General features: G+C 41.7%; 1 protein-coding gene across 2 annotated transcripts in view; it reads right to left on the bottom strand.

Moving 5' to 3' along the window:
• The window catches only part of TAF2 (TATA-box binding protein associated factor 2), a 128,646-nt gene that overhangs the window by 41,114 nt on the left and 60,699 nt on the right, over positions 1–26,833 (bottom strand). For both annotated transcript variants that reach the window (XM_089659051.1, XM_089659052.1), the window contains exons 16-21: positions 24,940–25,192; positions 22,935–23,075; positions 21,975–22,085; positions 17,319–17,512; positions 14,490–14,629; positions 7,968–8,037 (exon numbers count right to left, since the gene is read on the bottom strand). In XM_089659051.1, coding sequence (XP_089515177.1) covers positions 7,968–8,037; positions 14,490–14,629; positions 17,319–17,512; positions 21,975–22,085; positions 22,935–23,075; positions 24,940–25,192 — 909 coding nt within the window. The remainder of the gene's footprint in view (positions 1–7,967; positions 8,038–14,489; positions 14,630–17,318; positions 17,513–21,974; positions 22,086–22,934; positions 23,076–24,939; positions 25,193–26,833) is intronic.

Raw genomic sequence — 26,833 nt, 5'->3', positions numbered from 1 at the left:
TTCTGGCTCTTGGGATTCCTTAAATGTCTACTACATCATAACTCCATTCTTCCTACTGCAGTGCCGCATAGAGTCATATCACTTTGCTTCCAATGTGCAGTACAGCAAGCAGCCAACAGGGCCCTGTAAAACAACTGCCTTGCTGTTTTGGTTATCCTGGGGATCAGAGTTATGTTCCATTGTACATCTGTACCTTCTGTAACAGCACTACCATTTGATAATGCTTAAAGACTTATTAAAGGCTAAATTCACTTTTTTGAACATGTTACATGTTCCAGCTCCTCTTGCCAGTTCCCCAATCTTCTCCTCAGTGTGACAGCAGGTGGGGGATCTTCTATCCGTGCCCTCTGTCACAATTTAAAAACAGCATGGCTGTATGGGACTTCATCAACATGGTCACAGTCACAGTTTCCTGTGAAAAAATGAACTACAACTACCATCAGCCAATGCAGCTGATGGCTTGTAGTTCTGAATGAACTGTGAGGGTGCTGGTGAGCATTCACAAGCCCTGCAGCTTTCAAATTGATAGCCCATATGAAGGTACAGGCAGAAAGCTGTAGGGCATGGGTGCTCAACCTGCGGCCCCCCTGCTGTCACAGAACTACAAGTCCCATCATGCCTCTATCTTTGGAGAGCCACAGGTTGAGCACCCATGCTGTAGGGATTGTCTGCAAAAGCCTAACATTGCATCCCTGATCCACTGATCATGGGTGCAATGCTTTCCAAGTTCCTGCAGGAAAAAATATAAGAGGCATATTTTTTTCCTGCAAAAATATTTGCATTTATTATTTTTTCTTGAGCCTGGGTTCACACTGATGTGGTACAGAATTTGCAGCGGTTTCTGTGCGAATTCTGCACCACATCACAGTCGCACCCCCTTCCTGCGAACCACTGCGGGTGTGTAGATTAACAATAAACCTGAAATCGGTCCACAAAACATGGTGCCATGTGCAGAATCGGATCGCATGGGTGTGAATACCCATGAGATTCGATTCTAGTGCAGACCAAAAAAAGGGTCCTGCACCTTTTTGGTGCTGATGCGGTTCGATTTGAGCCATACAAAATGTATGGCTCAAATCGCACTGCACAGAATTCAAATGTGATTTCCACAGGAATACGGTGCGGTTCCTTTGCGAATCACATGTGATATGCCGCACTGCACAAGTGTGAACCCAGGCTGAGAGGTGAACTTATTCTGTAAAACAAAAAAAAATTGTATCTTAATTTAAAAAAATGCAATGGTTTACGATACATGAAAAGTATAGATTTTATAAATATAGATAACCACGTTTGACAGGGTGTCCTGCCTCCACCCGTGAGCAAGGCGCTTGCCTGCGGTGAGCTGCTTATTTGGGAAAGGTCAGCACATCGACTGTTTTTAATTTCATTCAGTGTTTGGTGGCTGCTTTTTAAATGAGAGGAAAAAAAGCACACGCAAGGTCACCGCAGTAAGTAAAGAACAGTTACTTATGCTGGCGGCATAAAGATATTACTCGTAGTTGTTTGCCAGAACAGCCCCTCCATCTGCTAACGCTGTGGTTATCCCCACAAAAGGGGCCTCTTACAATTTATGAGCGCTTTCAAATCAGCGTTCCCTGTCTAGAACATAGAAAAAGCAGAGTCACGTTATTGCGTCTTAACTGCTGTGTAGCTTGCCACAAGACAGCAGAGAATACATTTTCAAAAACACACACCCGGCATATATAAACCAAAAGGAACACACACAAAGTCAGCTAACTGCTGTCAAAGCTAAACATATATCTGGCTTTCAACTATACCCTAAAGCGGATCTCTTCTGGTTTGTATTTAGCGAGGTCTACATGTGTTCACATCGCTTGTAATAATTTGAGCCAACCTCCCCAGACATAGAGCCTCCCAAAATACCCCCTACTCTTGGGTGCTAATGTGTTGCAGGCAAAATGGTAAGAGACTTAATTATCCAGTCCAAAACCACAGTCAATTTCAGCAGTGGGAAAAAAAGCAACAATGTTTTATTTTGTAAGATATCCAGTTTTTGTTTGTAACAAATAGGTGTATTTAAGCAGTAATAGCAAAAAATGACCTAGGAAATAGTTACGCAAAATAAAATGACCCAGTATTTGATTGTTTTTTTTTTGTTTTATTAATGTATATTTAAAACCATGTACATTCCATACAATTTAAAACTGGCCAAACACATTTCGGAGCTGATGTAGGCACTGTATGATATAACCACTCAAAATTTTGTATATGCCAGACAAAACAAATAGTCCATACACTTGTGGTTGAAATGTAAAGATATGGCTCATCGCCCACATAACCCTGTTCCATACAGGGTTAAAATCCCTGATTGCTCCAAGGATCTCAACTGATGGGGGGCACAGTCACTGATGGGGTGCTGCTTTTGCGTGAGTGCTGCGTTGATGGAGTGCTAAGAAGCAGTTAAGTACAGCAGTTGAACTAAAGCAGGATAACTCAAGCAGCAGGAATATACAACAAGAAACTCTACTGCATGCTGGACAGACAGCAAGCAAACACCCTGGGAAACATCTCTTACAAGTCTGAGTCCCACTCCGTGTACCTTTTAATATGTCCCCTCTACTCCTCCTTTTCATATTATTTTCCTGCGTTCCCAAAATCTCAATTCTTTATCCCTCTGCTCCACCCCAAAACTTGTACATCTCAACCTTACTGCTACCATCTCCCTACTACTGCTCTCATCACCTCCTGCTGATACTTCACTCTCCTGCTGATCCAAACACCAGGACTGGAAGGCATGTGCACTCGTGTACATCCCGCTCCCATGTTACTTTCTTCACCCGTCTTCTCCTAACCTCTGGGAATATCTCCCCAAACCCTGGTCCTCCACTATTTCACCCCCACACCAGGCATCCTTTCTTCCGGGAAAAGCTGCAATCCCCTCAATTTAATATCAGTCCCTATGCTCCCAAAAACCACCCTCCGTTTTTCATGTGCGCTCTGGAATGCCCGCTCTGTCTGTAATAAACTCACCTCTGTCCATGACCTTTTTGTCACCCGCTCCCTTAACCTAGTAGCAATTACAGAAACCTGGCTCCAAGCAGCAGATTTTGATTCTTCCGCAGCACTTTCCTATGGAGGCCTTCTCTGGACCCACTCACTCAGACCCAGTGGTTGGAAAGGTGGTGGGGTTGGTTTGCTTCTATCCCCACTGAGCACCTTTCAAGTCCAACCTAACCCTCCCTCTCTATCCTTCTCTTCTTTCAAGAATCACTGCATCCGGCTGTTTTCTCCCATTTCTCTGAGGATTGCAGTGATCTATCGGCCTCCTGGACCGGTGTCCCGCTTTGATGATTTCTTCGCCTGGCTACCCTACTTTCTCTCCTCTAAACTACCCACTATCATTCTCGAAGATTTTAACATCCCCATTAATGTCAACAACCCGGCTACATCCCAACTCTTCAACCTAACCTCATCTTTTGCATTAGCTCCCTCTTTCTGTAGGGGTCCCTCAAGGTTCTGTCCTTGGACCCCTTCTCTTCTCCTTCTACACCTCCTCCCTTGGTCACTTGATAAACTCCCATGGCTTTAAGTACCATCTCTATGCGGATGACACACAAATCTATCTTTCTACCCCTCACCTCACCCCTTCAGTCTCCACTCGCATTACTAATCTACTGACATATCGGCATGGATGTCACTCCACTTCCTCAAACTCAAGCTTTCCAAAACTGAGCTCTTAGTATTCCCCCCAGCCCGTGCCCCCTCTCCTGACTTCTCCATCAAGATCAATAACACAATCATCAGTCCCTCCTCTCATGCTAGGGTACTAGGTGTAATCCTAGACTCCCATCTGTCCTTTCAGCCCCAAATCCAATCACTGTCCAAATCTTGTAGACTTCACCTCCGCAACATCTCCAAGATACGCCCGTTCCTAACCTCGGAAATCTCTAAGCAACTTATTCACTCCCTTGTCATATCTCGCCTTGACTATCGTAACTCCCTCCTCATTGGCCTACCTCATCGCAGGCTATCCCCTCTTCAGTCTATCATGAATGATGCTGCCAGACTCATCCACCTTACTAACCGTTCTGTATCTGCCACCCCTCTCTGCCAATCCCTCCACTGGCTTCCCATTGCCCAATGCATAAAATTCAAAACACTAACAAAAACGTATAAAGCCATTTATAACTCTGCCCCAAATTACATCACCGATCTTGTCTCTAAACATCACTCAAACCGTACTCTCCGCTCCTCGCAAGAACGCCTACTCTCTAGCTCCCTTGTCTCCTCCTCCCATGTTTGTCTCCAGGACTTCTCCAGAGCTTCCACCATCCTCTGGAACTCTCTACCCCAATTTATCAGACTATCGCCTACTCTGCTCACTTTTAGGCGATCTCTGAAAACCTCTCTCTTCAGGGAAGCTTATCCTGCCCTCAGCTAATACTGGAATCTTCTACTCTTCCAACCAGTCCATCCCCCACAGTTACTACCTTTTGTACCACTAGCCCCTCCCTCCTAGATTGTAAGCTCCAAGGAGCAGGGCCCTCCTTTCCCTCTTGTATTGAACTGTATTGTTGCTGTATTGTCTTTCTTTATATTGTAAAGCGCTGAGCAAACTGTTGGCGCTATATAAATCCTGTATAATAATAATGATAATATAATCTCAAAGGCCAGGTAACCAGCAACTTGACCATCTCAAACACAAAACAGCCCACCACTCTTGTCCCTCAGTGTGCACTGCTTTACACCCCCTCACAGACAATTGCTGGGTGTTTATTGATCTTTTTCTGGACCCACACAAATGAGTTAACTCCTTCAGGGCCCAAGTCAGGGTTTGGTTGTATAGCTGGTTGTCAAAGAGCCGGGAACCGCCACGTCCTTAGCAACAAGTGAATAGCTGTTAAGAGCTGGAACCCACCATGTCCTTGACAACCAGTGACTCATCTGTTGACAGCAGAATGTACATCCAAATTCAGTCCAACTGATGGGTGGGCAACAGAATAATCTAAGGCTAACAGGGCCTCAAAAGACAAAACAGAGTTAACTGAGCTTAGAGAGCCACCTGAAGAACCTTCCTACCAAAAACAGCATTAGCTGAGACCTGAACATCCATCTGGTAAAACTTAAACATGTGAACAGAAGAGCAAGTGGTAGCCTTGCAAATCTGAAAAACGTGACTGATGCTGAAAAGCACATGAAGCACTAGCTGATCTAGTAGACTGTACTTTGACCAGGAAAGGAGTAGCCTTTCCTTGAGGTCATTAGATTGGATGATGAGCTGTTCAATTCACCTATGAACAGTGGCATGAGAATCAGGCAGTTGCTTATGGGGACCTTCTGAAAAGAAAAATAGAGCGTGGACTGTCAAAAGGGGGCTGATAGACTTGAACAACATGTACCAGACATTGGAGGGAATCTCCTTATGATGTTTAATAGCAGGAGAGAGGGGTGGTAAAACAATGTCCAGGTTATAGTGAAAGGAAGAAACCACCGTGGGAGGAAAGAGCTTCTTGACATAGTGACACTTTGTCTTTGTGAACGGTTCATTACAGGCTAAGGCCAACAACTCCTAAACTCACCCTGCAGAGGTAGTGGTGACGAGAAAAGCAATTCCACAAGTAGACAACAAGAGAAATATCCCAAATATGTGCAAATGGCAGTCATCGAAGAGGCTACAGAACCAGATGAGGTCCCAGTGAATTTGCCAGAAGATTGAAGAGGTCCAAGAACCACATCCTCCTGGGCCAGGTTGGTTTAATGAGAATCACTGAAATGCCCTCCTGAACCTGAAGTCTGGAAATCAATGTTCAGCATTCCCTACCTATGACATTGGTCTTGGAAAAGGTCTTGAACAGACAATTCTCTGAAATCCGTATGCTGCCAACTGAGGAAGTCTCAATTTTTCATGTCTGGGATGTGCACAATAGCCAGGGCTGGAACGTGAAGTTGCACCCAGGCCAGTAATAGATGGATCTACTTCTCTTTGAGCCACGAGAGTTCTACTGCCTCCCTAAAGCTTGATGTAAGCCACTGCCATGGCAATGTCAGATTGAATCCTGGAAGGCAAAGATCCAGCATTGAAGGTATAACAAAAATGCTCTGAGTTATGGAATAGTGATCAGGAGCCGACCTTCCTCCAACAACCAATATCCTTGTACTGAGAGGGTACTTCGGATTCCTCCCCAGTTCAACAAGCTGGTATCCATTGTAAGCATCTTCCAAACCACTTGCAGCAAGGACATCCCAGATTCCAGTGCTAAACTTGTGACCCACTACACCAGGGCAAGATTGGTCCTGCTGGTCAAGTGTATGGGACAAAACAAGAGACTGCATCCTCTTGATGCACACAGCCAAAATGTTGCAATGACGTTGATTTAAATATGGCATATGTACCTACTTTGAAGGAGGACACCATTAGATTCAAGTCCAAACATGGAAACAGACAGACTGGAGTTTGCCCATGGGGAGGAAAACCTTGGACAGGTCTGTACCAAAGATCAAACCAAAATGCTCCAAGCAATAAGTTGGCTCCAGCACTGACAGAGCCGGAGTTGACTGTTTCCTCAGAAGAAGGTTGTGCAAAGATCCTGCTGCACATATACTGCTGCCCTTGCACCTATGTTCTGTAATACTAAATATGCCAGTGAAGGATTTGAACAAGGGGTACCCACAAAAACACTGATGAGCAAGAAGGATCAATGCTGTCTGTGACCCAAGTACTGTAAGGCATCAGCAAGGAAGAGGTAGCCTTGACCTAGCAGGATAGGAGGCTGAAGCACTAACAGAGATTAAAAGCAATTGCATGCACATAGGGCAGGACTAGTAGAAGGTGGGGGTTTGACATAGCCTTTAAAAAGGAGCCTGTAATAGCAACATGAGTGAGTTGCAACCTCCACAAGACAAGTGACAAATGTACAAAAAGTTGCAGCACCAAAATGGTGTGTCTTTGTCCTCAGCAGGCACACACAAAACAAAAAGTTAAATATCTGTCGCAAAGCTCCAATGGTGTTGATTGGTACATGATTTAAAGGAAGGCAGCTCCCATAGCATAACCCCCTTAGGGAGAGGAAACAGACTTCCAACTCCTACAAAAGATAGGTGGCAAGCCCTGTTACTCACCAAACATGGTCTGGATGGGTGACAGCAGCCCATGCAGGGCATCAAATGCATATCAGACAGACTTTCCCCCCCCAGAGGGAATGCCCCCAAAGGGGTATTCGGACAGGCTTCCACTAGTGGGTGCAGCATGGACCTGGAACTGTAAAGCACTCTGCAGACAACTCAGAATTTTGCATCATAGATACCTAGACGAGTGTCTAATTCTTATTTAAGCACTGGACTCTGCATTAAAGGCCAGCCCTGCATCTTCCACACAGAAGATGGAAGCTGCAAAATTAGCAACCGAAGAATTTTGCTAGTAGGAAACTATAACGTGAAAAAGGAGTAGGAAAAAAAAAAGAAAGTGGTCATACTGGGTTGTCCTTACAGCTTTGTTTTGCCAGTGTCCAATTTACTGAAGGCAGCAGCATAACCCAGAACACCTGAATACTCACCCTGTGTACAGTAATGGAAAATTAAGAAAAATCACTTTTAATAGCACAGCCATGGTTCACTGGAGGACTGGCAGAAGTCTACCCAGCTCACATCAATAACACCTGGATTATAAATCACAGAAACCTGGCAGTAAAATAAAATACGTTATCTGTTGCTGGATGACCTGCTCTCTAAATCAGCTTACCATACATCTGTGAAACTGCCCAATAACATGAGAGCTGAACTCTGCTGCCACCTAGCGGTGTATAGCTTCAATATGCAGAACTTTAATTCCCTCTAAAAAACTAAATACCCCGGAGTGCTGGTCAGTATAAACATCAGCCACGGGACTTGTTCTTTTAATAAAAAAAATGCTTCTGTCTTGTATTAGAGCCTGATTTGTGCAAAGCTAACCAAAAACAAGTTTCTTTGCAGTTTTCATGTTTTAAGTGAAATGTACATGCATGACATACCTTATATATGGCATTGGGTCATCTTGTGCCATTTTCAGCAACCACTGCAAGTCATCAGAGCTTCTGTCCGCTGTAAACACAAGATGCATCACATTTACTTTCTTTATAGATAATAATTTACCAGAGTCATTACCCTCATTTAAAAAGGATCTTTTAGGGAAAAGGGTAAACTTGATCAGTGTTTCTCAACCTTTTTTCAGTCAAGGCATCCTCTAAGATTCTGCAGGCACCCGATTCTAAAATGGAAAAAAATCTAAACTAATAGTTTTACATAATACAGCAATATCCACACACATAAAAAGACACCCATCATTAGAGGTGATTTTTACAAAGCAAATACACCTTTGCAAACTGGTACTGATTAGCATTCCACTTAGCTGACATAACCCCACTTATGATGGAGAGAGGAAAACAAGGATGCAGGCACCTGATATCCTCCTTATCAACCAATTACTTCTTTGGTTGTTAGGATGTTTTGTGTAATATATCTGTTCACTGCCTTGACAATTTTTGGGTAATTTTTAGGCATTTTGCTAAAGGTACCCCTGAAAAACCCATTAGGCACCACAGGCGGTCTGGGCACCCTGGTTGAAAAAGGCTGTACTAGATCACAGAACCAAGGAAATAAAACAAAAAAAAGTAATCAAAGTTCATGGAGTAAGAAAAACTGGGACTGTTCATGAATTGCACACGTACAACTTCAAGACTACTATAGGTATATACACATACAGTGGAGTTCCAGGGGTTTTGGCTGCAGCTAGATGCCATAACTCCGGTAATAAAAGTTCCTCACCTACTGCTGTTTCTCCTAAAAGTGATCAAGGCAGCTGATTAGCTGCTGGATCACGTTTAGAAACGGTGGGAGGGTTTGTTGCTGCCCCCCATACCGCTTTCCAGTGGCTTACCTGCCTGATCCGTGAACCTGGAAACCGATCCGGCAGTCACGGCAACTGGGCATAGAGATTAGCTGAGGAAAGATGGCCTCAGCTAATCTCTATGACTAGCAGGACCAAAGCAACATCATAACGTCACTTCCAGCCAAATGTAAACAGGACCATTTTTTGGGGGGCAAAGCATTAGAACAATCTTTTTTATCTGATCTAATACTTTCCATTGTAGAGGAGAGATGTGGGGTTTTTCCAAAAAAAGCAGACCTGTCATGATTGTTATCGCAATGGATGTTTACATTTGTTGCAATTGCAATAAAAGTGATCTACAAAAAAAAAAAAAAAAAGGAAAAAAAAAAAGTGCAAAAATAAAAAAAGGTCATTAAATAAATAAATTTTTTTTAAAGCACCCCCATTCCTCCATTACACCCACATGTTTAAATGGTGTTTGCACCACATACATAAGGTATCTCCAGAAACATCAGAGCAAGAGCAATTATTCTAGCACTAGACCTCCTCTGTACCTCTAAATTCATAACCTGTAAAGGCTTTTTAGGTACCGTAGTTCGGCGCCATTCCACAAGAGTGCACAATTTTAAAGCGCGACCTGTTATGTATCTATTTACGCGCCGTAATATCAACTTTAAATTTTTACGAAAAAAGTTCTATATTGTGTTTTATTTTTTAATTCACTAAAGTGTATTTTTTCCAAAAAAATTGTGTTTGAAAAACGGTTATCCGAATACTGTGTGACATAAAAAAAAAATGCAATTTTATTCATTTGATTCTCTTGGGTCTCTGCTAAAAAATTGATTTAAATTGTTTGGGTGTTCCAAGTAATTTTCTAGCAAAAAAATGCAGATTTTTACTTGTAAGCAAAACGTGCCAGAAAATGCTTGGTCTTTAAATGGGTTGTAAAAGCTCAAGGATTTTTACCTTTATGAACTCTATAAATGAGAGTAAAAAACCTCCTCTGTGCAGCATCCCCCCCCACAGCCCCCCCTAATACTCACCCAAGCCCCCTCTTGATCCAGAGATGTGCACTGGAGTCTTGGCTCTCTCTGGACTCCGTCTTCTCAATGGCTGAGACAGCAACGGGAGCCATTGGCTCCCAATGCTGTCAGTCACAGCCAGTGAGCCAATGAGACGAGAGAGGGGATGGGGCCGAGCTGCAGCTGGGGAGTGCACATCCTTGGTTGCCCCCATAGCAAGCCATTTGCTGTCGAGGCACCTGACAGGAAGGAGCAGACAGAAGCACTGGCAGGGGACCCAAGAAAATACGGGCTGCTCTGTGCATAACCACTGCACAGAGCAGGTAAGTATAGATATGTCTGTTATTTTATTTATTTTTTTATTTAAGCCTTTAATCACTTAAAGTGGTTAAAGAAGAAAATACACCTTTGATAGAATTAGATGTAATACAGCTACTCAAAAGGGAAGCATAATGACCTGGCCATAATTCTGTATTCCAAGTTAGTTATATCCCATTCAGACATGGTTATACAGGGCAGACAAATATTTTATGTTCAGGACCTCATTGCAGTAAGGTTAGTTTCACAGGGGTGTTTTAAAAAAAGCTTGAGCAAGCGTTTATTTCTAAGCTAAATTCTAGGCATCATTGATTGAGAAAGAAAGAACCGGGGTGCACACCAGCAAAGTACGGAGGGGAAGCAGAGCAATTAGGCTAGGACAGTACTACAAAACACCACCTCCTCCCTCTTTTCCATAACATAGGGGGAGGTGTTTTGTATTCCACAGAGAGCTGGGAACAATGTCAACAAGCATTTTTTTTGCTTTTTGTCCTTTGATTGTTCGTTTATTTTTCCATTTTTTTGGTATTTTGATGTTTATTTCACTGTGTATGGTGAGAAATGTTTATATTTACCAGTTTATGATACTACTAAGGTTGCACTTGCACGTATGAGTGTACTGGCAGGTGTATCTATGTGGATGTTTTATTGATTGGGTGTTCACCGAATTGGACAGCACACCACTGCTATATACTACAAAATGCCAACAACCAGTTTCTGGCTTACTAAATTTCTTGATGGAACAGGTACTTTTTCACTATCAAACAGATACACCCAATTACTTTAATTGTATATTGAACAGACCAAAAGGGAGGGAGCAAATAATGGAAGTTCACTGTTGGGGTTTAAATTGACTTTAATTTTACCCCTTTACAACTGCCCAGCACATGTGTGCAGCAAAAAAATGGGTGGGCCTCAATGCCCACAAGGAGCCCATATGCATTGCTGGGCAGCTGTTTGTGCGCCAAGAGAGCGCTCACAGCACAAAGACCCAGCTGCTGCAGACAGCTATTAGACCAAGCTATAGATCGGTAGCTAGTGGGACCGACTTTTGGTCATGTAACCATTGTGACGGGGTTATGTGACTGCCAATCCTTCTCAACCCCCGGGCGTTACACCATGGTGGGCAAGAAGGGATTAAAAATACATAAAGTGATTCTAAAAGCTGAAGGGTTGTTTACCTTCATGCATTCTATACATGGAGGTAAAAAACCTTCTGTGTTCTGCGCTCTTCTAGCTCCACGCCCCCGCAATACTTGCCTGAGCCTGATCTCGTTCCAACGAAGTGCACAAGGGTGGAGGCTTCCCTGACTCTCTCTCTTTCTATTTGCTCAGAGACAGCAGTAGGAGCCATTGACTCTTGCTGCTGTCAATCACAACCAATCAGGAGGGAGCAGGGGCATGCAGCACCTCTGTGTATCAATGGAAAGAGTGGAGAGTGGCTTGGGAGTGAGCATGCACAAGTGCCTCATAGCAAGTGGTGTGCTATGGGGTCACTGGGCTGGAAGGAGGAGCCAGAAGCACCGGCAGGGGACCACAGAAGAAGATAACTGGAGCTGCTCTGTGCAAAACCTTTACACAAAGCAGGTAAGAATTACATTTTTGTTATTTAAAAAAACAACATTTTTACCTTTTAGTATCACCTTGTAAGCTGTGAGTGAAATCGTATTTGCTTAAACTGTGTTCTGCTTCAGCAATTTTAGAACTTACATAATAATACCAGCTTGACTGGAAAGAACACTACATGGTTTCACTGACTTTTTTTTAGAGGAGGAAAACCACAAGCGTTTCTGCCTGGCTATTCTGATTGATTTTCAGCTTGTGTTTTATTTCCACTATAAACTGATGAATTTGGTAGACTGGAGGAAGTGGGTCCAGACTTGCTGACAAGTTCTTCAACACATTATTGGACTGAGGAATCCTTTTACATAGAGAAAACAATATTTTGATACATTTGGATGGTAAAGGGGAACTCCTTTCCATTTCTGATAAAGGAACACTCCAACTGCTTTTTCTAAATAGGGGAACCTTGTATACCGAAGTCATTTGAGTTATTACCTAGCTATGGCAAAAGAAGAAGCCAAAGAAGAGGATGCACTTGTGAACCAGGAGGAATATGATGCTCACCGATATATACAGAGCAATACCACCATACCCACCTCTAGCACATTAAAACAACTTACCTAAACTTACCTATAGATGTTTTAAACAAAAAAATCTTTAAACTTCTGATAAAAGGTTAATCAGTTTCCAAAGTGGCTGTAAACCTCAGATATGAAAGTTGAGCAAAGCATATCCTTCTATGGTGTGTACTTGTCTCAGTCCAGAGCACTACGCATCTTTCCTGTCCGTTGCTTCGTTCCTCTGCTATCTGCAGGTGTCATTTCTGACATGCTTTACTAACACCAAGAGGTAAGGCAAAAGCTCCACTTTTATGATCAACTATCTGCTTTTTCCCAAAATGGGCTCCTTTCCATTTTTGACATACTTGCAAGTGAGACACTTCCTATCTCAGCCGGAATTTGCAGTGCAGTGATCTAGACCCTGTACGCAGTTTGAGTCTTTGTGGGGTATGCTTTAGGCATAATTTCCACAATTTATTCTTTACTGCTTCAGGCCTCTCCTATGCCTCTGGACCGCGCTGTGGGAAATGTGAAAATGGGAAACAGAGTTTCAGCACACCCTTACAGAAGACGACTGGTCTGTCATAGATGAATATTCTCATAAGGGGCCCTCAAGGTGGCCAGTCAGGAGAACTGCTACTAAATCCACACCCACTGTTATAGAACTCCCTTCTACATAAGTTTTCACCTGCTACGCCGAACACATGCTAGAGATGTGGCATAGGAGTTGGTACAATGCTCCATCTCCGGTGGGCACGTGAGAAACTTCTCCCTTTTTGATTATTGGCCCATGATATTATCTCACTAGTTACCACGTACACCTTGGATTTCACACCTGAACAATATGTATTACACCATACATATCTTTCTAAAACGCACTATAGAAAACCCCTAGCTATGCATTTGGTCAATACGCTAGACTTTGCATTTCGGTTCATTGGCAATCTTCCCGTGTGCCCTTGATCAAAGAATGGTTCACTAGAATAAATAATATAGAAGAGATGGAGGAACTGATCGATATATCCCAAGACCGACTGCATAAGTTTACAACTGTTTGGTCTTGCTGGTCTCATTTCAAGATGACTGAGCGATACAGGAACTACATGTAATAGACAGCCTTACTACTATGGGCGCATCATGATTGCCCTCTTGAGTACACAATATAGCTGTCCCCTTTTGGGAGCCATTTTGGAGGGAGGGGAGGGAGGGATGGGTGTATTTTTTTTTTTTCTTCTTCTCTCCTGTCTCGTAACCTTCTTGCATTGAAATGTATCGTTGTTGTATTGTCTCCCTTTATATTGTAACGCACTGAGCAAACTGCTGGTGCAATATAAATCCTGGATAATAGTGAAGCTAATCCACAGAAAAGCTGCAGGTGCACTGCGCTACACCCACGTGCGGGTAAACAAAAGTGCATCATTGTGAAAGTAACCTTCTAGGGCTCAGTACAGTAAAGGCTCATTTACATTTGCGATTTGGGTGGGGGCAGTAAGATGAAATGAGATTAGTTTTTACCACATCCCCACCACCCATTGGTGTACGATCAGTGATCACAATGGCAGCCCAACCCCATGCTCCACGCGGCCTCCCTGTCGCATTCTATTTTACACTTCAACAGAAGGGGCAGTATATACAGGAACCGATCCTCTCCACATACCTCCTGCAACTGCTGATAGCCGACTTCTCCTTTCCTTCCCGCCAGCATTCAGAGGCTGCAGGTGGAAAATGTTTATGCTATTCAAAATATAAAATGCAAAATTCTGAACCATTTAATTTCTTTGTGGCCTGCAACTGGTTGCCAAATCACTTAAGTGGCCCTTGCTCTTCAAAAGGATGAGCACCCCCGGTTTACAACCACTTTAAATTCTGCTATAAAAAGGAGCTCAGACTGGTTCTCAGGTTGGACTTTTTAACAGAAATGCATAACTATGTATGTGTGAAATAATCCACTTTAATATATTTTTTTTTTACCTTTTTTCCTTTCAGTCAGTAAACTATAACAGCGGTCACATTTGACAGAGTCTGCATGGAAGCCTAAAGCCTTGTTCCACAGCATTAGATTACAAGGTGCAGTGAAGGAACTGACAAAAACTTAGCTGTATGCTTGTTCTCAACACAATCCAAAGATGAGGTTTACAAGATTTTCTGAATTTGGTCACAGTACTGATATATTTGCTTTAACAAGAGTGAATACATTCTTACCCTTTGTATAGTCAACAATGGCTTCTAAAGCAGCAAGTCGGAGGTCCACAAAGTGTCCATATTCTGCATATGATTTAAAAAGTGTCGGGTCGCTTGGAACATGGCCGTTCTTTTGCAGCACACGGATAGCTCTCAAGCAGCTAAAGGGAGAAAACAGTAAAAGATACACACAACTGAGAAATAAATGTAAAAAAATGTGATGGATTATTTTAAAAAGAGATACAAGACCTAGAGGAAAGTGAGAAACCTCACTGCTCATAGTAACTATGTACCCTCTCTCTTATGATTTGAAGTTTGAACTACTCTGAATGGGCTACGACGGGAAGCACATGCACTGCTCATACATGTAAATACTAATAACTAGAGTACAGAAGTCAAATCTTATGCAGGAAAAAAAAGTAGAAGAGTGTCAGGGCCCCTCTAACACACAGGGGCCAACACACAAGGTGGTCATGGATATTTTATTAGTTTCCATTTCAAAAGTTATTCCTATTAGAAAAAAAGGCAAAAATATTTTTGTACCAGTGAAACATTTTTCTGCCCTTCAAAAATGTATCAAAACTATCTGCCATTTTATTAACTAAAAGTCTGTTGGATAATGTATGCCATCCAAACAATTCGATATCCATGGCTATCAACACAGGGAAGCTGGAGAGGAATTTATTTTATCCCACCCATCTACTTTTCACCACTTTATTTACTATTCTCCAGGATCACAACTTTTGACATTTGGCGCAGAGAAACAAACAACTGCTTAGAAATGAAACCAATCACAAATTAATACAGTTTTGTATTGATTAATACACCATAAATGTATTTTGAGTGCAAGCAGTTTAAATATATCGGAGTATGACTTGATATTAGCCCCCCGCAAAACCCTGTACATCAGAGCTCAAACTGTGGGAGGCTGTCATAGATGTGCTCAGAAGTGATCATTTGATAACAAGGATAAGGCTAAAAGAAGGAGAGAGAAGAGTGACAGAGAGAACTCCAACTGCTTTTCCTTCCGCTGCTCAGCCACAGGCTGGGGGAGGAACAAGTTCTTAATTGATGCAGTCCAGTGCGTTTTATTTATACATAATAAAAATGCAGCGTTTTTCAATGTAGTCCAATTGCCCTAGTTCACACCAGTGCAGTCAGGTCCAGTAAATTTCAGGTACAGAAAAAAGTAGAACATGCTGCATTTTTTCTGCACAGAACTGTATTCTAACAGCAAAACTCATCAAAGATGCACCTGAATGGAGTGTGGTGTGAACTGTAATACAAAAAGCATCAGGAACGCATTTTTGTGGTGTGAACTGGCCCTTAAACATTACTTAACTGCATCATAGAAAAATCAGGTCTTCATACTCTCCAGAGGGCTGTGCTTATCTCAGGACTGAGTAGCCAAAAATATTAATTATCTGGCAGGTTATACAACTCCCACATATGTATTCCACCTGTGTATTTAGCTGTGTGACTGGTGTTCAAATTATATATATATATATATATATATATATATATATAAATATAAAAAATAAATAACAGTGTAGAGAGAGGAGAGAAGGACACTGCTCCAGCACAGACCATTCCCATTAAGGCTCACACACTCCAACCAGGTGCCAGCCCAGCTCGTAAAGCCGCTTGTAAACTAGAAAATACAGATCCGGAAGGCCGCACTTAAGAAATAAACACCACCTTTATTGTGTAAAGACTATACAGCACAGCATACAAAAGCAATAAAAACACAGTGGGGGAATAAAGGTTGACAACACACAATAAAGGTGGTCTTTATTCCTGAAGTGCGGGCTTCCAGATCTTCCTTTCCCTTTTACCATAAAGCACTTGGGGCTCATTCACACCACATACAATTCAAAAATATACATCTTATTGTAGACAAAGCATATGTAAATTAAAGTATTCTGCCTCGTCAAAACAATGCCATGATTTCCATTCATCTTCAAAACATTTTACATGGCGCTGCCATATATGGAAAACTGTACAATAAATTATAGATCTTTTTTTTGGTCATGCCCCAGGCCATCTGTTGAATGTAGTTGATCCATTTCATATCAGGAAATTCACGTGACAAAAAGCAGAAGTGCATACTCATTACTGAATAGGAACCTCTTTGTCAGATCTCCACATTTTTGGGAATAGCTTGTCATTTAACGAGCCCTCAAAAAGGTGGAGAGAGAGGTGTGGGAGAGGTCTCTAATCACCTTGTATGATGACATGTGCCAGATGATTGCCCTTGGTCCTATCCACATCCAGATGACCATGACGGGATAACCTTTTACACAAATGTGCATTAAGATTGTGCTTCTGGTTCATGCATTCACATTACCAGTTTCCAGTCACCTAGTCACGGAACTCACCTGAAACGAATTATTGCTTCATTGGACTTTCATTTACCACCCAAGTCACATGATTATATTTGAACTTTATTATTGTATTCACTGTATACATACGTCATAGTTGGACGATTCACTTTGTTTCACATTTAACTATCAGTTTTCTTAGCGCTGCATCTTTGTTTACAGATTTATTTACAGGGTAAGAGGTTTCACCTTGATACCCAGCGCTCATTTTATATCTTGATAGATATATACATATATATAGATAGAGATATATATATCTATATATATCTATATCTCTATATCTATCTATCTATCTATCTATCTATCTATCTATCTATCTATCTCTATATCTATCTATCTATCTATATATATATATATATATATATATATATATATATATATATATATATATATATATCTCTATCTATCTATATCTCAAAATAACACCATAGAAAAGCTCTTGCTATCCATTCCCAATCTAAAAGCTTACCTGACCGTTATTGTGTGTCTATAACTCGGAAGAAGCTTTTCCATATTCAGAAAACGGGTAATCTCTTCCAGGATAAGGCGGACATCAGCATTCAGATTGTCCAGAGTCCGTGATTCATTGTTTACACTCACCGCTGGGGTTACTGCATTAGCTAGAGCATCGATGAGTTCTGCCCGATAGTAATTATCTGAAAACTGAGAAAAGTGGGTGATGTGCAGGACATAGTTATCACCAACATATCTGTATACGTCAAGCTGCAAGAAAGTTACTGGAAGCAAAGAAAGATAGATTTAAAAGGATCTGTAAACAATTGGGTGACCATTCATGCTGGGCCTAGAAATAGGCAGACTGCAGGCATGTGGCCACAGTTAAAACACAAGTTCACCTTTTGAAAAAAAAAAAAATTAGACGCACGTTATTTTGCAGATAAAAAAAAATGTGCATTTAAACCATGATCAGCAGATCACAGGTGCAATCTTAGGCTCTTGCAGACTCTCAGCATAGCTGTCTGCCCATACCTCGTATGGACAGGCAGTTACCTGAGAGCAGGAAGATCAATGGACTACGAAAGCGCTCATCATCACCCTTGTAGGTCATTGAGAACAAGGTGTTAGTTGCAATTAATGCAGTACTGTATTGAGAATTACAGAAGTTTAGCATGCTCCCTCAACCTGTAACCTCCTAGGACATGTCACAAGTCCCAGGAGACTGCAGGACCAATCTGTGCAAGTGCAGTGGGGAGCTGGTGGTGAAACAGCAGGAAATCACAGCCGGCTTTCAGGACTAAGATAGCCACGCCTGGTATCTGAAGACTGGAGAAGTTCCAGTCCCAAGATAACTCTGGACTCCTGTACCAGTGAGTATCTGTTTCTTAAAAATAAGCAGCTACAGTATTTTTTTTACAATAGACTGTAGGATAAATTGCTCCAAAGTGTGTTCAGCTACAGAGGGTTTGTTTTAAAGCGTATCCAGTGTTTGCTATAAATACATGAATACTAAAATTTCAATAGCATTACCTCAGTTTCACTTTATAGAGCACTTTGAAGGGTTTTAAGTCCATCCCAATTTTAAATTCATGGTAAACCTAACAGTTAAACTGATGGCTAAAAGACATCACAATACCCCTGCTCTTATCTTTAGCTTCATTTGTGCCTCACTCTGAACTATTATCACTTTGTTACTGGGACCTAATGTACCCTTTCAGATGCTGATAGCCTGACCACAGATAAAACGTTGCCTTTTGAAACTATAAAATGTACATTACAATCCAAAATACCATTAGCCAGTAAAGATCATGTAGTCTGTTTCCAATTTAAAAACAAAATTCTAAGTTCTAAGCATACACTAAAAATAGTGAAAGAAACCGAAAAAAAAAATGTCAAGGTGCTTTTGTGAATTTTAGGCACACAAAACGCACCTTACACACTCCTTACTCTGTGACCCCAAATTACCCAGCACTTCTGGGTACATGGGAACATGTGACAACCTCCTATTATACAGTGTTTTGGCATGGTGGGTATGCCTTAAGCCTGAGGCTTGTCACATGGGGGGGGGTATTTGATATTACCACACTGTGATCCAACACTGGGTATTTTGGTGGCAGATGTGACAAAAGAAAAATCGGCGCGAGAGCACAGGAGAGGTGGGCTATATAGAAGTACTGTCAATTGCCCTTGAAAGGCTAGCTCACTGCTACTATTGTAAACTTTTAGAATCAATTGTTCCACAGTGCCTGCAGTTACAGAGACCAGTGAGGGGCTTATTTAAAATGCATGTACTTTTTTGTCAAGAACATGTAAATAATTAATTGACCGTAGCTTGGCCACAGTTCTACTTTAAAGTGGAAATACACTGCATCTGAGCACCACAAATTAAAAGAACTTTTTAATACATTTTTCATATTCAAAGCAAAATTCCCCAATACATTCAAGTCTCTGCTTTATTTTGCTGAGAATTCACTTATAACCACCCCCCCCCCCCCCCCATCATATCCGGCCATGGCCATCTTGAGTAAGGACAGATGATTCTTGTAGGAATTACTTCCTGTAATCCATCTGTTCTTAGCTCAGGCATGCAGAGGCAGAAGAGTGTGCTTAGCTGAGAAAACCCCTACTCCGCTCCTGAAGACTCCTGGGATGTCGGACATAATTTGCCTAGGCCTGCAAACTAGGAAGTGACTTAAAAAAATAGCTTAAAATAAATACGATATACTTTCCTATCTATTTTCTAATGCTGGCAGCATAAGGATTCAAAATAGTCAATGTTGATTGAGAAATTGAAGTTCCACTTTAAATTTAAACCAGTATGAGCATCCCAATACTGATTATAATAACATTCTGACAAAAAGGCCTTGTGCACACTGCAACTCTTTTAAACACTTTTCTTCTGGCAGGAGACAGCAGCATTAACCCCTGGTTCACATATGTGCATTCCTGTGGGCAGTGTTTTGCGTGGGCATGTGAGTCCATTCATTTGAATGGACTCCCATGCCCCGGGACACACAGGGAAGAAGTCCCTGCACTTCTTTGGAAACCGCAGCCTGCATGGGAACCCCTGTTCCCAGTGCAGTCGCGATTTCCAGCGTAGGCGGCGTGCCATTAGAATTAATGGCACCCGCCCTCGGGTTCACATTCTTCTGTGTGGGTGGTGCGGCTGCATGGATTTTCGTGCCGATCCACAGCGGCACCACCCGCACATATGTGAACCTAGCCTAAAAGTGTGCATAAGGCGCCTTTTTTTCCCAAGTAGGGATGCATCGATACCCTGTTTTGATCGTTGAGTACGAGTACCAATACTTTCAGTCAAGTACTCACCGATACTAAGTATTGATACTTTGCAGTGCAATTTGCGTTAATACATAATGTATGGACGCAAATTGCACCGCAAAGCATAGCATACGTTTTGAACAGGAATGCAATTCCTGTCCAAATTACATGCAGTTTCACCACTACTCCCCCACTACTCAACGGTGCTGATCAATCAGGAGCCATCTAGCCCGTACTGTAGCCTGCACTGAGAGGAGAGAAAGCCATGGGTATTTCAAATCCCCAGCTTTTCCTTTTGTGACAGTATGGGATCGGTGTAGGGAGGTTTCCTGCACTGCTCCTGTGTGAACTCAAAGCTATCATACAGGAGCAGTGAGGAAACTGCATGCGATTTGGACAGGAATCGCATCCCTGTTCACATCGCATGCTATTCTTTGTGGTGCAATTTGCATTCATACATTTTGTATTGATACATATCGCCCTACAAGGTATCGATTTCAGGTATCGGGAGCATTTTCACAAGTTTGAGTAGCCCGTGAAAGTACTCGCCACCCATATCAGTGCATCCCTAGTGTCAAACATTTTGATGTGCATTCATTTCATTGGCCAGAATATTAATTTATTCTTGAAATTAATAAACACTAAAAGAACTAAATGTACCTATCACCTAAGCGTGTTTACACGCTTTTAGGAGTATCTGGGTTTTTTGAGGCAAAATGCTCCTCTGCTGAACGCGCTGGCCCTGTGGTTTTTGCAGCCTCTAAACACTTATGTGTGCATGGACAACTGCTGATAACCGTCCATATTCCCATCGCACATGTTCCTGAAATGAGTTCTCAAAAGGTACTGGGTGTGCAGTGACCACCAGCTGGATATTGGAGCATGCATGATACTGTGTGAATATTTGCCAGCACATCACAGATCTTCAAATAAGTCCAAACTTTTTTTTCATTGAAGAAAGATCATGCCTGATGAAGGGGCTCGTAATAAAAAATTACACTTTTTAAAATGTGATCTTTCTTCAATAAAAAAAACATCGAAGATCCGTGGTGTGCTGACGACTATGGACATATAGGCCAAAAAAAAACAAAAAAAAAAAAAACACATCAAGACACCCTTAAAAGCAACGTTTGACACCTAGTGTTCATGAGGCCTAAGTGTCTATATGAAGAGATTAATTTGAAGCTTGAACAAATGAAATAAATCACACCATCTTTTTGTAATACGCATGAAAAAATTTTTGATTTTTTTTACATGATACATGCCACACAACAGTTAGAAATTAACACATATTCAAAACGCAATATAGAGGATATATACCCATGCTAAACGAATTAGAATAATTTCCTGGCAACACATGGTGTAAACAAATGAGTCAAATGTCTTTCCAGGGAAGATGAGTTAAACAGTGGGAAGTAGATCAGATAAAAAAAGCTGGCTATAACATTTAGCAAATCTTCATTTCTTTTTACATGCTGTATTAATCTTGGGACAACTACATTGGAAACATAAAGGAGAATCATTGCTATAAGCTGTTATTTTCCTTGCTGGCGGATACAGAGGCCACTGCATGGATACATTTCCATAATACATCCAAGAGAAAGATTACAATGGGAATCATCTACGCTCTCAACTTTCCTAATTTGCAGCATCGTCTGCACCAAAGCATTTTTTTTATTTTACACATTAGTACAAAATAAGGTAACAAATGAATAGATTTTGAAAACAATAATTGTTAGCAATGCTGTTCCCCAGTACTTGCCCCAGGTAAAAAAAAAAAAAAAGAATCCAGCTAGATCCACTAGAATGTAGCTACGGAAGGTTGTGTCTTTCCCCGTGTTCAATAGATAACTGTGTCCATTTCTACCTTTTTTTAATATAAAACTCTTACCTTGTTTTTCCTGTTGTCATTGTATTTGATAAGATCTAGGATAAAGGCGAGGACTTCTTTAGGGCATAAGTTGTGTATATCTCTGAGCAAAGCCATAGCGTCTGGCATAGTCTGCAAGACAAGAGGTTGGAGAACTCGGTATTATGCATTTTATGCCTCAGGTACAGTTGTATACTTCAAGCAGTTTATTAGTTAGATCCTTGTGCCCGCCCCCCCCCTCCTCCTCTCTACAAGTAAAAACTATGCTTAAAGGATAAGTTCACCTTTTGGACAAAAAAAAAAAAAAAAGAAAAAAATGTGCATTTATTATTTTTGTCCAAAAGGAGCCTGTAAATCATTGCACCAATGATGGGGCACTATTCCTCCTACTGATATACAAGCTGGAACACTGTTCCTCCCACTGACACCAATGATGTGGTAAAATTCATCTCACTGACACCAAGGATGGGACAATATTCCTCTCACCGATATCCAGGATGGGGCACAATTCCTCCTCCTACTGACCACAGGCATCGTTTACTCCCACTGGCCACTGTATTTTTGGCCAAAACCTTTTTTTTTTCCTTCATCTGTGTTCTGCTGGACAGATATCCCTTTACTGTCTGCCTTGGAGGCATAGGTGAGAGGAAATCACAAAATGAGACACCAGAACACTGGTCCCATTGAAAGATTTCTAATTGCTTGCATGATAAGGGGGGTGAATTTCCCCAGTGGGGACACAGAAAGCAATTAAAACTTGGAAGAGGGCCTAACCCTTCTCCACACTATCTGAAACAATAAATATACCTTTACATACACTTTAAAAGTTTAAAGTGCAGTTTCACTTTAATGCTGTAGGAAGTGGTTCTTATCCATCTGCTAAGTGGAAATTACCAAAAAAAAAAAAAAAATTAAAAGACATGGGAGATCAAAACAAAAAGATCAACTATAATATATTACAAATAAACAAATTGTAATTACCTTCTGTAGAAAGTAGCTCTGGAAATTCATGAAGTTGTTTGTTTTTACAATGTTTGGGCAGCTCTTGCAGCAAAACATGCGTGTAAATAATGACTTCATTGCTGGAGGTCCAGTCCACGTGCTCACCATCGAATTTGCAATCTAGGTCAAGTTGTACAGCCAAGACATTAAGAAATAGATGCACTTCAAAGTTCAGCACTAAACAGAACTAAGTGTAGGGGGTCGTCAGTTGTTGTAACTACTTTTAAGTATCTGGAGTTTGGCTTCAATTTGAATTTGCAAGTACATCTAACACTCCCCTCCCACCAGTCTGACAATTCTGCCATCCAAAAGGTGCCCCCTGTGCTCCTCCATCCAGAATGGGGGGCACTCTAATACAGGAGATGTGTTACTGGGAAGCTCACTAAATGAAAACAAAGGGAAAAAGTCTAAAAAAGAAAACTAATGCAGCCATCACATCTAATGATCAGTAAGCTACAATATATTAAATTTTTGGTTTTGTGTAGAATACGGGTCAAACTATACAGACCCTCCCAGTACAGGCAGCCTGTAAAAAAAAACTACAGGAGAGAGCAGATACGAGACAATTCACACTGCACAAGAAGACGGTGGCAGTGACAAGTCTGTAATAATGGAAAATCCTACACAAACTGCAGGAATGGTTTATTGCTGGATTACTATATCTGGACGAAATACACAAAAGGACACCGAAATAAAGTATTTGTTTAGTCAAGAGTTCAGCTTTAAGTGTTAACTTTTAATGGTTGAGTTGAATAAAACCATTGAGACAGGTTAGGTCATTTTTCTATTTAAGACAACTCTACCATACCCTGCATGACAAAGAGGCATGTGCTGATGAGCCAGATCTTTCATACCATGCCTAAAAGGAGAGGCCTGTGATGCAGCTGCTGCATACCGTGCCTGAGAGACCTGTGCTGTAGAAGACAGCTCTTCCTTACCATGCCTGACAGAGGCCTGTGCCGTATAAGACAGCTCCACCGTACCACGTTATCAGGGGCAGACTGATAACTCATGGGGCCCCCGGGCAATAGGGGATCATGGGGCCCCTGTGTCCTTGCCAAAACTCAAAAAAGCCTATGAAAAAGGTACCAGGGGCATCTCATGGGGCCCCCTACTGACCCCGGGCCCTCGGGCAGTGCCCGAGTTTCCAAATGGTCAGTCCGCCCCTGCACGTTATGTCTGTGCTGCAGGAGACAAGTTCTCCCTGTCCTGAATGACAGCAAGGTTGATGCTGTATAAGGTGGCTACCCTATACCATGCCTGACAGAGAGACCTGTGCTGTATAAGACAGCTCTTCCTTACCATGCCTGACAGAGGCCTGTGCTGTATAAGACAGCTCTTCCTTACCATGCCTGACAGAGGCCTGTGCCGTATAAGACAGCTCCACCATACCACGTTATGTCTGTGCTGCAGGAGACAAGTTCTCCATGATCTGACTGACAGCAAGGTCGATGCTGTATAAGGTGGCTACCCTATACCATGCCTGACAGAGAGACATACACTGTATAAGACAGCTGCCCATACTAAGGTTAACAGAGGCCTGTGTTGTAGAAGATAGCATCACCAAACCCGTCTGATAGAGAGGCCTTTACTCTAGGAGACAGTGGCTTCATACCAATACTGAGAGAGCCTTGTGATGTCTAATACAACTTTCCCTGTGTTGTATGAGACAGCTATTCTATACCATGTCTGGCAGCGCTGCAGTTTTAATGTTATGTACATTATGGAAAACCATCACCAAACTTGCAATCTCTCGAGAATGCCTTTCTGCTTTCACACATAGTGAAATGACACTGTCAAACAAGAAAGATGACAATGTAGTCACAACATTTCAGCATTATGAAACATGAAGGCCAATATGCAGTAATTTTGATAACTACAATACTATTTGAAAATGCTCAGATTCAACAAGACAATAAAAGGTTACATTACTTTACTAGCCAGTCTTTCTTAAATGTTCTGTAAAGGTTAGTAGAGATCTTACCTTGGCCAGACAAAAGCATGCCATCATTCTGACTCTGTAGAAGCATTGTTCCTGCTCCAGGATGTCTGTAAGTGCAAGACGCGAGGCAGGTGTAGGGAAGGTCTCTAAGGCTAGGATGGCTTCTTCCTGTGCCACCACATCTCTCTCATAACGCAACTGGTACTGCCACATAAAATCAGCCTGTTCGAATTCTACTTTCCTCAACACCGACATGTCGGGGTCAATCCTGATCCACAGCAAGGGAGAGTCAGCACTGCAACAAGAAATGTCATTGAAATAACCAACCACCACCAAAGAATGCATTAGCCAATGCTGATTAGGCCTAATTTTAAAGCACATGGCAGTTCCCCAGTATGTACTTTTTATGTGCACTAAAAACACTTTTTCAGTTTATGTGACCATAGGCATCTAAACTTAGTTTTGTATCTGTGGACTCAAAATTGTCAAATTTTGACACCATTGTCTGTGTTTCTACCAGGAAGTATTTGGTAAGTGCATGGGTTGCAACTTGTCAGCGGGACACTTTCCACTACCTGTCAGTGCCCTGCTATGGAAGGAATGGACCCAAAAAAGTTTGAATTCATCCAGAACTTTTCTTTTGAATACAATTGTGAAGAGTTAAAAGGATAAGTTTGCCTTTTAACAAAAAATAATAAATGCACATTTTGTTTGCAAGAAAAAAAAAAAAAAAAAGTGCATTTGCCACTGTTTTAGAAGCCTGAAAAGCATTGCACCAGCGATCAGCAGGTCATAGATGCCATGCAGAACTCCTGCAAACGAAGTGTCATCTGTCCGCCTGTACATTGTACAGCGCCGTGGTAGTTCATTAATAACTACAAGCCAACAGCTGCAAAGGCATCAGGACTTGTAGTTTCCCATCCACAGAACTCTGGGAATGAATGATGCGGCCAGGTGGGTGAAGCCCTGCACAGCCATGTTTTTTTTAAAAGAAGATCCCTTGCTAGCTGCACAACGGGGATGGGGGGGGAGCAGTAGCCGGTCCTATTGCAACATTTTACACCGTGAATATAGAAGATGTTTACAGCTGTACCCGTCCCCACTGGGTAGGCTGCTCCTTTATTCTTATCCTGATGATAGGAAACATTGGTATAGGAAATTACGAGAACTTTACCTGAAATATGGCGATGATGCTCTTTTATTTAGCAAAGTGAAGGAAGGGAACAACTTATCTAGTTATTACTGGTGCTCTCTCTTCACTTGATGCCCCCTGAAACTGGCAAAGGAAGAAAGGGGAAATTTCCCCAAGAGAGATACAAATAAAGCAAAACACTTTTTTTTTTTTTTTTTTTTTAAAATGAAGCAGGAAAGGGTCAGAACCCTTATCAGGTTTTCATATCCCTTTGTGAAAACGCATGTAACCACTGGTATTGGTGACATTGATGCGAGTTGAAAAGCAAAAAAAAGGGTAGCTGTAGCAAAAAAAAAAAAAAAAAAATATGAGCAAAGTCTGCAAGGAACACATGATATAAAGTTTTTAGTGATACCTGCTTCTAGTTTAGTATGCATCAGTGATCATCAAAAAGGGATCCATGCTAGTTGTTTGCACAGGGGTGCACTGTAATTATGTCCATTGGACTTAGGGTTAAGAGACTTTTGCAAATGGCCCATGGAATCTGAAGGAATGCATAAATTAACAGCGATATATACAGTACATGACTAAAATAAAGAACAAGACAACCTAATGTAATCACTGGCCAGGCTGGGAAGGATGGTAGATCAACAATAACCAGTGATGCCAGAGGTGGCCCATGTACAGATGTGTGTGGCAAACGCATCTTTTGATCCCTGGGGGCTTGGCAGGGGTCCAACGTGTGGTCAACTGAACTTTGCTACAGAGTCATGAAGTTTATTACAGCGATAAAACCTTGTAACA

This window comes from Staurois parvus, unplaced genomic scaffold (genome assembly GCF_062004578.1).
Source record: "Staurois parvus isolate SC_StPar_1 unplaced genomic scaffold, SC_StPar_1.0 ptg000030l, whole genome shotgun sequence".
Lineage (NCBI taxonomy): Eukaryota > Metazoa > Chordata > Amphibia > Anura > Ranidae > Staurois > Staurois parvus.
This window is presented reverse-complemented; position numbering and strand designations above follow the sequence as displayed.